At 33.9% G+C, this 12214-nt stretch overlaps 1 protein-coding gene across 1 annotated transcript in view; it reads left to right on the plus strand.

Moving 5' to 3' along the window:
• The window catches only part of FUT8 (fucosyltransferase 8), a 135461-nt gene extending 123562 nt beyond the window's left edge, over positions 1-11899 (plus strand). Inside the window, exons 11-12 of the mRNA XM_075152280.1 lie at positions 3821-3971; positions 8285-11899. Of these exons, the coding sequence (XP_075008381.1) occupies positions 3821-3971; positions 8285-8602 (469 nt within the window). The 3' untranslated portion in view covers positions 8603-11899. The remainder of the gene's footprint in view (positions 1-3820; positions 3972-8284) is intronic.
• The last annotated feature ends 315 nt before the right edge of the window (positions 11900-12214 follow it).

Below are 12214 nucleotides of genomic sequence, written 5' to 3' on the forward strand. Positions count from 1 at the left end.
TCTTTTCTGCCTGTGTACTATCTCTGGTTTAGCTGTTGCAACCCTCCTTGCCCCCAAGTCATAGTATGCCTGATGTATAGAATTGAGTAGTGCTTCAAAGTTCTTGAGTCTGATGAACAGCTCATACATTTTCCAATTCTTTTTAGAGCAAGACCTGAACAAACACATGATTTCTTACTCCATCTGTTCACACACATGCTCACACTCTTCTTTCAGAGGGAAGAAAACTTGCATTGCCTGTTCTGGACACTTCCCCAATCCTAGCGAATTGAGAACAGGAGCCTGGGACTCGCCTTGGTTTGCACCTGCTGCACAGCGTAGCGATAAGCTGTAGTTACACAACTAGCTGATTAGCTTCTGAAACCAATTGGAACTTGAAATAGTCTCATAACTGTGCTTGGTTTGTATCCTTAGCTTTAGAAGAATTAGATATTATTTGTAGATATGTGGAGGAGATATACTACATACATGTAGTCTGACACAAAGAAAACAGTATTATGCCAGTATTATTTCCATTGTTTGGTTTTATCTTCACAGTCTGGTCCTTTCCTGTTACAGAGAAGAGAATGTGTGGGTAATTTCTTTGGAAAGCTAGGAAGGATCCTACAAAATACTGTATTTAGGCGATTCTGTCAGTAAGAATATGACATCTTATTATTATTCATTTACTAGACATTCAGGAATCCTAGTAATAGGATCGTGCCTGAATTCTGCTTAAAAAGAAAAAAAATTCCCCAAAAGCTTACAATGTAAGTATTACATTAGTCATTATATAAATACAGACAGAAAAGGGAATGGAAGGAAGCAAGAGCTAACTATAGAGCTTTAGAAGTTTCATTTCCTTTACTCTTTGTAGTCATTGTGATAAGAATAGCTTTAAATAGAATCTGAAGCACTATAGTGAGTGGGAAGGAGAATTAAACCTCACCTGATGCAGGAAGTCAGTGGGCCACATATGGCTAAGCTTGAGAGGAGTATAGGCTTGGCCTTTTACTGTATTTTTCTTTATGCTCTGCTTTCAGCCTATGTTGAAAGGATGGTGGACTAGTGGATTCTTTGGTCACACTGAGTATGGCTGTATTATACTCACTCACATTTTAGGGTGTTTAAAAGAAACCTCTTTTCCCAAGCATGAATGTATGGGACAACATAAAAGTGCTTGTTTGAAAACTTAAACATGTGAGTAGGTAAATGCTAAGCTTGGATTACTGGTTTGAAGAAATGGGTTCTGAAATTGTTGGTTAGGTGAATTTGGATCAACTTTACAAAATGGATTTGAAGACTAGATTTAAAAGCATCTCAAAGACTGTCTCTAGAATAAAGGGAGGAAGGAGAAAATTGTAAATACATGCATAAGATGATGTGTAAATAATTCTGATTGGGTTTTTTTGGTGGCTTTTTTTTTTTTGGCAGATCCAGTATTACACTTTTTTTTGTGTGCTTCATTTGTTAAGTTATTAGACTGATCTTTTGCTAGTAAGAACTCAGATTCTTCAAGAAAGGTTCTTTTGTCTCTACTCAGCATGTGGATTCTGATTTTTGAAGTCTGAAGGAAGTGATTAATTTTAGCAGTATTCCTGATGCCAAGAACTTGCAAAGGGCTGTGCAAATGTCTTTACTATGTTCACTGTCCTTAGAAATGACATCTTCTGTTAAATGTTCTTCATGTTGCTCCCCTCAGAGTTGTGTCACTGAAATAAGACTGATGCCCATCTCTGTTCCTCAGCTAGTTTTCACAGTAGAGTATGACATATTTCCATTTGGTCTGTACTTTTTTTTCTTTTAAAAAAATACTGATATGATTCATACAATGGAAACAGAAATAGAATATATCATAGATATTGTGTTGTAATCTGTTGTATTTTGACAGCTGGTTAAATATTGACAAAAAATGTTAGACATGACAGGATAAGAAAGAAAATGATTATTGTGATAGAGTTCATCTTGAAAACACTATTTCTTGATCCATATGCTTCTATAACTTCTCAGAAGAGGTCTTATCAGTTATTCCAAATGAATAATATTTCCACCTTTTCTTCCTTCTTTTTTTTTTTTGTTTTGTTTTGTCTTGTTTTTAATGTAACATGAACTTCCCCTGACATTCATGATCAGATGCACTCTTTAAAGTTGTCATGCTATCTCTGGGAAATCTACCATACATATATTATTTTTTGTTAGAGCAGGTGTTTCTCTTGGGAACATAAAATTCTATTAAAATCACTATGAAGGTAAGTTAAAATTCTTCCTCAAACGTAGAAGTTTTGCATACGTCTTTTTGATTCGCTCTTGAGAGAAATTTCCTGATTTGGTAGTCACGGCTAGTGAATGTTAGATGGAAAAGCCTAATATATTTGCCCATTTCACTTTTGAAAATAGTTTTCCCATAGTTTTAACATTAAAATTGAATAAATTAGGCATATTCTTACAAGAGGTTGTCATAATCATGTCCACCATGTGTCCAGAGTATATGCACATGCTGCGTTGTTGTATACAAGTGCGTGCTAACTTCAGTAACTTTCCAAGAACTCGTGAGTGTAAACCTTATTTTGAGCAATGTCCAGCACAGGATTGTCAGGCTTTGAAGCATCTAGTTACAGGTCTAAGTTATTGTTGCTCTAGCATTACAGTCTGCTTTATATTCTGATTTTCTTTATTAAACAGTATAAGAATGATTAATTCTCACAAATGTAATATTAGCTGCCTTACTGTCTTACTGACGTATCTTAATTATCTTATTATTGCTTTATAATTGCTGTGAAGTTGTAAATTTGAAAAATAGATTTTATTTAAATTATTTTATAATTAGCCCTGTAGCTGAAGTTTTGTAGTTGGCAGGTTAGTTGCATGAATTGCACTTCATGATTGAAATATAATTATTGTGTAACAGCAATGTAATTATCATCTTTGTTACATCTACCTGGAATTTTCGTATAAAACTTATTTTTTGGTAGGAGGCTGACTGAAAATTTAATTAATTCGTGCTACTTTTTGCAGTTTATCTCAAATTTCAGTTTCCCAGTAAAGAGCTACAAATGTTTCGAGAAAAGACCATTTTTTTAACTTTTTTAAAAAGGATTTTTTTTTCTTTCGAAGTCATTGTTACATGTTAAAAACTTGAAATTTTATTTTTAAAATAATATAAAACAAGGTTTTATATTTCAAATAAAAATATTTTGACTTAAAGTATTACTATTTTGTTTATGATATGCTAAGAAAGGTGTATTGACATGAAATTTTACCTGTCTTTGTATTTCCTTTTGATCAGTAAATTGCAAAATTTGTTCTCCATGCGGCCTTAATAATAGTGAAAGACTACTTTTTTTTTTTGGTTAGTTTAGATTAGTTTATTTAATATGTCCCTTTTACAGGTGACTGATTTTCTTGGACAGTGTCATAATCAGTATCTAATAAAGAGTATGGTAATAAACAAAATGTAGTCTAGTAAAGACACAATCCCATGTTCTATTTAGTAGTAGAGAAAGCGAAGTGATCTGAATATATTTCATCTAAAATCAGTAGCATTAGCAGAATGTGGCGTGTACTTCCTGATATATTTTCACTTATATATTTAAGATCCGTCAGACTTACAGCGTCTTTGTATTTAGTTTTTTTTTTCTGGATAAAGAGAGGGCATGCTTGGAGGCAGCAGTAACATTCTAGAGTGTTCAGCAAAATTATAATTCATTCCCTGTAAAGCAGAGACTCACTTAAAACAAATTAACAACCTTATCTTGCAGCAAAGCTGATGCTTCTTAAAAAGAAAATAATTTAAAAAAATAGAATTAGACTTGGCTGTTAACAGTGTATTGTATTTTCACAGGTATCCAAATTATGAATTTATCAGTGATAACTCCATATCCTGGTCAGCAGGACTTCATAACCGATACACTGAAAACTCCCTAAGAGGTGTTATTCTGGATATTCACTTTTTGTCTCAGGCAGACTTCCTGGTCTGTACATTCTCGTCCCAGGTAAACTGCTCTCTCATGAAAATTTCAGGGAAGCATTAAAAGCTTGGTATGCTATGTGAACATTTAGAGGACTGTAAGCACTGGTTGATTATTTCTCTTCAATTGAAGTTTCAAATTAAGACATTTGAAATAAGCAAGAAATAATATTAAACATGTTTAAAAGTTCCTTGTTTTGCATAAAGTTAATGTATGACTTGTATCCATCCACTTCTATGCAGCTTAGTTAAGGCATTTAAAATAAGTAAAAATAATTTTAAACATGTTTAACACTTCTTAATTTTGCATAAAGTTAATATATAACTTGTGTCCATCCATTTCTACACATCATTGCACTCTACTACAGTTCAAACATGTCTGCTGTTGCCTTAATTGATTGTGGGAATGGAAAAGAATGAAGAAAGCAGACATTTATTTTCTCTTCAGTCTATTAGATTTTTAGCAATCCAGCGGCAGCGCAATAGATGTGAATTTTATCACTGTAATTCATAGAGACTTCTTGTTGCAGATAATTATATGCTACAAGCTTCCTTTCTTGAGTGGTCTGATGAAGCAAGTCGGAGTCCATTAGAAAACTGAATCATATAATTGTCATTGTTGGCATTTTCTTCTTTATTATGTCATATTGTATATTAAATTCATATATCATGAAAAGCTGTTGTAAAAAGCTGTTTTAAAATTAAAAAAGATCAGAAAGCAGTATTTTGTCACTGATCTGCTGATCTACCTAATTCAAGTACAGCAAAATATGATTGAAATCAAACAGAGTGAATGTTTTTTACCTACTGTTGTCGTATATGCTCTTAGGTGACACTCCTAGTTAGGAAAGCATTCAACAATAGATGGCGATAGATTATGATCACACATGATTGTACTATTACATGGAAGTGGACAAAAAACTGAAAGTTAAAATTAACTTCAAAAAGAAATGTTTTCCACAACCTCAAATGTAAATTGTCTTCTGCACTGTAATGACAACTAGATAGGTAACAAGCATAATATTATTACTAATCTATGATCAACACAGTGATATAGTGACCTTGACAGCCAGAATTCTTATTAACATTACCATGGCAAGAAGACAGCAAAACCAAAAAACTCCTCTTATCCCTCAATCATGCTTTTGTGGATACAATTTTTTCACTATTCACCAAACTCTGTGAAGAAAATGACATTTTATAGCGTATTTAGAAGGTTATTAATACAGGCTAATTCAGACCAAGACATGAATCCAAAGTAAAAATCCTCACTAAGAAAAGCCTGTGAGGAGCCATCCACTTTTATAATAATGTTTGATTCAGCTGAAGTATGTCCACTGAATGCATATCACAGTGAAAGAGGTGATCATTAGCCAAGACCTAGGGCTGTATGTCTTAAATGCCACAGATGCATTCGTCTCGAGACAGTTGATATTCTAAAGGAAGAATTATGTGGTCTTGGATAAAAACTTAATAAGAAATCTATAACATTTTCTGCTATTATTATATTCAGATAGCTGTGTTAAGTGGTAAATGTTTGCTATAAATAAAACACTGGGTATATACATAGAAGAAACACTTTTAAATATAGGTACAAATAGCTTGGACAGAATATATTGTAATTGAATTGTAAGTGTTGGAGTAATTTCAAAAGAAGAATATATGTTAAAATACATTGACATAGTTAAGGTGATACAGGTTGATGGGGACCTCTGGAGGTCGTCTGGTACAAACCCCTTTGAGGGTACCTTTGAGGTACATGGTACCTTTGAGCTCCAGTCTCATTCTGCATCTCCCTGGGTTTGACAATAGACGTGTTTGCTGGATGACATATTTGGTTTTCCAGAGCTGCAGAAAATTCTACTGAAGTCTAGGAGATCCTGTATTAGCCTGTTACTCTCAATAGCTGGGACTATGAATTTGGTCCAGCCATCTACTTAATTTATTCTGGGCAATTTCTTGTGCTTTAATAATTCAAACTACTCAGAAATCATTTAGCGTCAGTTTTGGTGGTCATGCAACAATGTGGATCTCTCCAGTATTTTCACATATTGGGCTTTTCTAAGGTCTGTTGCAAGTTTTCCCACTGTTCAGAAAGATTTCTCTTTTATGGGTTTAAAATTTTGATCCTCTGATCTCTAACATTTGAACTACTATCCCTGTCCTTTCATCAATGAAATAAACAGTTTGGTAGTTACTTTGGCATTGAAGGTAAGCAAAATCAGGCTGTTAATGACCATCTTTTGTCCAATCTGTATGAAGAGAAAGTAAGGATAAGAATGTAGTCTAATTTATTTCCAGTGTGATTTTGGACTTTCACATTAATCAATTGTATGCTGACTTTTTTCCATTTTCTTTTCCTTGCCAGAAAGAGTCAAAACTTCATTACAGATATATTAAGGGAAAATTACAGTATATGTGAATAGATTCAGGTGCTTTAGGAAGACGCCTATATTAATTCTTATTTATGCTACCAAAATTGAACGAATACTGATACAAGCTGAAGAACAGATATTTCATTAAAATACTGCTGTTAAAGAAATTAGGCCTATCAAGTGATGTGGACTCAAGGGAAACAACCTACCTTGGCACTGTATTTCAGCAACATCACATTAATTGAGATGTATAGAAAAGCCACATGGTAGTTACACAAATCAGAACACAGTAATAGAATTAAGATTGCACATTAAACAAAGAGCTTTTTTGTCTCTTCAGTATTCATTTAGATGAAATCGTAGCTCCCTCTGCCTGATGTATTTTTCTTCATAATCTTATTTCCTTCCAGGACTTATTAGTCTTTGTATTTTGCATTGTACATGTAAGTATACAGGCAGCAAAACAAGTGAATCTATGAATAAAAAATGGGAGGCTGGCTTTAACTATAATTCTGCATGTGGACTCTTTGCCTACTGCCTTCAACAGCTTATAGTTTAGTTACCCAGGTTTGGCGCTACAAAGGAAACAATTGCTGAGAGGAGATATTGTATGTTTTATGTCACGTATGCAGGACACTTACACTCACTAAAAAGCAATTCTACTGAAAAGATTTAAAATCTTTTACAGAGTGTGTGTGTATCCTCCTCCTAGGGTGCACACACATGCAGAGAACAAAACATCAAAAACAGTCACAGAAGCCATAAAATAAGTAACTTCTTACCAATGTATCAAAATTTGTTTTCTATATTACAGGGTGTAATAAGTACTTCGAAATAATTAACTTCAGCCTGATCTTCTGAAGCTACTTCTGAAAAGTTATTACAAAGATCAGATGGAGAGGGATAAAAGGAAATCTATTACATTTTTAAAGCAAATGCCTCTCTCAAAGAAGCTAGGAAAGTACAAATATGTCTAGTTTGACTGATCAAAGTTCTATTCTCCCGTATCTTCAGAAGGAGAAAAGAAAAGTAAAATCAAGCTTTACTATATTTACATAGACTGAAAATTATGAAAGAGCTCAAATGCTTCTTCATATTGAAGAAGCCTGCTGTATTGTTAGCTTACGCAAAATCAGAGAAAGATACAATAACGCAGATTAGAAGTCAGAAAGGTCACAGTGGCTAAATCAGACACCTGACAGAGGAGAGCTTTCTAGCCAACTGTTGAAAAGAACTTTGTTTAATCTAGTGGCAGCCTTTTGTGTTTCTGGCAGCTCTGAGAGATACAACACGATTCTGATGTGGGGACCTGTTTTCAGTCTGAAGAAAATTCCCTTCATAAAATGTGATACAGTGACACTTCAAAATGCATCTTTCTCCTCACCTCAACATCATTATTGTCTTGCTGGAGTTCAACTTAATTTAGTTGTCTTCCAATTTGCCAACAGTCATAATTCTATCACTGTTCTAGTATTAACAGCGTTCTGGAACTGCTTGATTGTGATAATTGGAGCTTCCTTTAGAAAAGTAAATGTAAAGCCTTATTATTGCGGAATAAATTTTGAAAATGTAAGTTCTAAAGTTTCAAAAGGAAGTAACATACAGTTTTTTGCAGTAGTAGAAAAGGAAGACAATGCTTTTACATTTGATTGGCTACATATCATTAATTTTAAAAAGCAGGATGGCTAGTGTTCATATAGATGTTTTCAATTTTTACTGAAAAGTACTCTGTTCTAATTACCTATTTATTTACCAAATCTGATCACCTGAGTGCTAATTAAAATGCTGCAAAATTGAATGCTTCTTGTTAGTGAATATGCAGGTTTTTGTTTTGTTTTTACCTGGACATTCCAAAACTTGATCCTCTTGTGAAATTGAATTGTTACACATTGGTTGCTGACTTTTGTGGTATATTGCAGGCACACACAATATTTATGACTTCTCTTCTGTTTTTATTTCTAAGGTTTGTCGAGTTGCCTATGAAATTATGCAGACGTTGCATCCAGATGCTTCAGCATATTTCCATTCTTTGGATGATATCTACTACTTTGGGGGACAGAATGCCCACAACCAGATTGCTATTTATGCTCATCATCCACGAACTGCTGATGAAATTCCTATGGAACCTGGAGATATAATTGGAGTAGCTGGAAACCACTGGGATGGTTATTCAAAAGGCATCAATAGGAAATTAGGAAGAACAGGCCTCTACCCGTCCTATAAAGTTAAGGAGAAAATTGAGACAGTCAAGTATCCTACATACCCAGAGGCTGACAAGTAGATTAAAAGGAAGACATTCGGCAGTAATTCTCAATTTTGATTGGTTCAAACCAGTCAACACACTAACTAATGGTTTATATGGGATCTGAATTTGCATTTTAACGTGCAGTTAAAATCAAAGCCTTTAGCAATGAAACTGGATAAGAAGCTGAGAACAAATGGATGGGCTATTATCTGAACTTACTCTTAAACATTTTTTGTTATATGCACTCTCACACATGCACACACAAAACCACATACAACAGGAAAACTGTTGTTTTATACTTTTTGTCTCTTTTCAGGATTTGTCCCAGTCATTAGTCTTACGTGAGCTTTGGGCTCTTTTCTCTGCCATTAATTGACAATAATGTTCAGACTTATAACACTGCCACATTGTGTAATTTGAGTGACATGAACATATTTTGTATGTGCAAAATTTAAAACATGGTGCCTATATTTGAAAAAATTGTGACCTTTTTAGAAGAGCCATGCCTATTTCACAATGGGCAAGAGTCAATCTTTAACTGGTGTTACCGTGACCACTGAACTTGCTTCAAACAACAGATTCAGATTTCAGACTAGATTTCTTTACAAGTTTATTTTTAGCATTCCATTGATTACTTCTCATCATTAATAAAATAAAGGATACATCCAACAATAAAATAGTCACTGTCTGTTAGGAACTTTTGTAAAACAATGCCATGAACAGATTCTTTAGTACTGATAATGTTTCTGGACGTTGCCTTTGATTAAAAAGAAACAAAACAAACCACAAAACTCACAAAGGAAAAAGTAGCTGGAGTTTCGTTGAATTTTTAAACGCCCATTATGTAGTACAACAACTGCTAGTGGCACAGTGTTTCTCAGTTCTGTGGACAGTGGGTTTCAGCAGGATGACTTCAGTGGCTCAATTTCTTACATTTACTTTCTAGCACTGTTCTTTTACCTTCTGTGTTTCTCTTCTGAAAATTTTTTTTTTAGGGTATTATAGATGGCCATTTATCATTTCGGCATTGCATGTAGTTGCTTTTAAGTAAAATACTTCAGGTTATCCCATTTATAGAACCCGTCAATCTAGAGTACTCTAAAAAAATCTAACAATTTACCCCCAAAAATAGTAGATTCCAAGAAAATATACACAACGATGAATTTTTATGCATGACAAAAAATTGTTAGTAATTCTTAGTGTTTTGAAATCTGTTGCTAGTCTGCTCTCTATTAAGAAAAGAGATAATTTATAAAACAGATTTACAAACAAATTTGTAGATTTGGGGGTTATGTGTGTGTATATATATATGAAAAAAATGTATGAGATATCAAGAGATTATTTCCAAATAGATATAACATTATACAGGTTCTAGTGCAATCCAATCTGGAATACTGGAAGTGCAGAAATGTTCACTATTCAGACGCTTAGAAAATGCCACATGAGTAAAGATTAAAAAAGCATGGCTGGTTGATTTTAACAAAGCAAAAGTTAAAAGGTTATTTAATTATATTTATGAATAGACCAAGGACGGTGTTGACATAACAAATGGATGTGCTTGACCATGAATAAATTTTAGGCTGAAAAGTAAAAGGAAATCTCTGGCGCTGTGAAGTTCAGCAACAGTCTTCCAATTGAAATAGTGGTGAGTAAGATGGAACTTGATTGGTATGTAAAGGAATTAACAAAGTAGTTCTCTCTGACATTACTTGCAGAACTGATCCTGTAGATCCCTTCCAGTTATGTGTTCCTCAGTTGCAAAACTAGCTTGTGTCTTGACAAAGAATAACAAAATCAAAGTTGAAAACTGCTGTGGAAAAAAGAGATAAATTGCCTGTTAGTAGTATTAAATAGACATATCAGTAAAAATGAGCATAGATACCAAATGGGATTTAAAGACAGATTGAAGGATAAAGGCAAATGAGTAAGAGTGGCTGAGAAATGCTAAAGGTGATGGATTTTTGTGACTAAAGATGGCTAGAGTTAACTGGTGTTTCTGTATTTTGGAACTACTAAGGAAGCTATTCGATGTTAGTTTCCTGTCTACGTGATTCTGATAAATTTTCCACTAACTTAGCCAAACTTGTGGTATTTCACAAATGTAGGCTAAATTACAACTTTTTTTACTTAAATTTGAATTGTACGTATAAAGCTATTGCTACTTTCCTTTTCAACTTGAAAAAAAATCCAAACCCACACACATTTCTTCCTTAGCGATTAGATCAATGCATTTTGTCTTTGGGAAAACTAATTTAATTGTTTCTCTACAAATACTACATTGTCTATTTGATATATATAGATTTTGAAAATGTTTTATTTTTGAAACTCTCTGCTTACAGCTTGAGAGCTCATAATTTTCAGCTCATTTCTTAGAGTGTGATGCAGAAATACTATTCATAAATGAATTAACATATGAAAATTCCTCCATAGTCAGGTAACTCAATTGAAAATACCACTAAAGAAGATAAATAACAGAACGTCTAAGATGAGCCCAAAGGCAAGAGCAGATCTTTTGATGAGAGAACTGAACGAGAGAACTGAAAACACTGATGTTATAGAAGACATACCTATATAATGTGGCAATTCCTCAACAGACTATATCTGACAAAATACTTGGCAAGGTACATGTGCCTCCTTACGTATTCTGAGTACCTAATGAATAATTAGCTCATCATCTTTGAGAAAATGGTCATGAAATGGTATGAAATTATAAAATTATTGTTAATAATTAAGAAATGTACTAATGTAGATGCTATGACCTTATTCCCCTGGGCCATATGATCCTCTAGTGCTTATAATGCAGTATTTCTCAGAGGAAGAAACCTAGCAATGGGCTGCTTACTAGATGCATCTGTTTCTAGAGATTTGTTTCCTTTAAGACTACCAGTTAATTACATCTTGGAATCCTGGGACCTTGCGACATTAAAACTTAATTTGTTTTATATTAAAAAAAATGAATATTAGAGACTTTATTCTCAGTTACAGTGGAGTCCAGGTAGTATGGAAGGATCCATGGGTAAATGAAAATGAGACCCCCCCAAATTTTTATTGTAGCTCACAGAAAAGTGAAATAGCAGGAAATAAAAATTTTGTCTTAAATACCCGAAAGAAAGCTGAATCTTTTGGCAGTTGTGAACTCGTTAAGATATTAGACAGAATGGTTGCAAGCAAGCAAGTATACATCCTGTTTCTTCTGTTTGCTTTGTAGCTTTGCAACAATCCAGTCATGTAATTTTTGCCTCATACCAAACCACCAAGTCTGACATCCATAAAACAAAGACAGTCCTCATACTCTCTTAAACAAGCTAATATTTAATTAAATTTTTCCTCTTTAAGAAGCATTTGTGCATGTGTGTGTGTGCGCGTGTTGTGTTCATAAAAAAGAATATGAACAGTACTCTTTCCTTCTTTGCTATTTTACATTATCATTGTCATGTTCTCTGTAATAACTTATTGCCAGGTAAAGGTAGTCTCTGGAAACTGAATATTCTACTTGCTTCTTACCAGCTGGGTTAAGAAATTTATTCTGAGTAGTTCAGTTAACTAGTCTTCTGTGACATTGGTGCACCTGGAGATTGGGGTCATCATCAGCAGTTTGCTGCTACCACCGCAATTACACCAACCTGAGTTCTGTCCTTGATTTTCAGT

The sequence above is a fragment of the Calonectris borealis genome, chromosome 5, assembly GCF_964195595.1.
Source record: "Calonectris borealis chromosome 5, bCalBor7.hap1.2, whole genome shotgun sequence".
Lineage (NCBI taxonomy): Eukaryota > Metazoa > Chordata > Aves > Procellariiformes > Procellariidae > Calonectris > Calonectris borealis.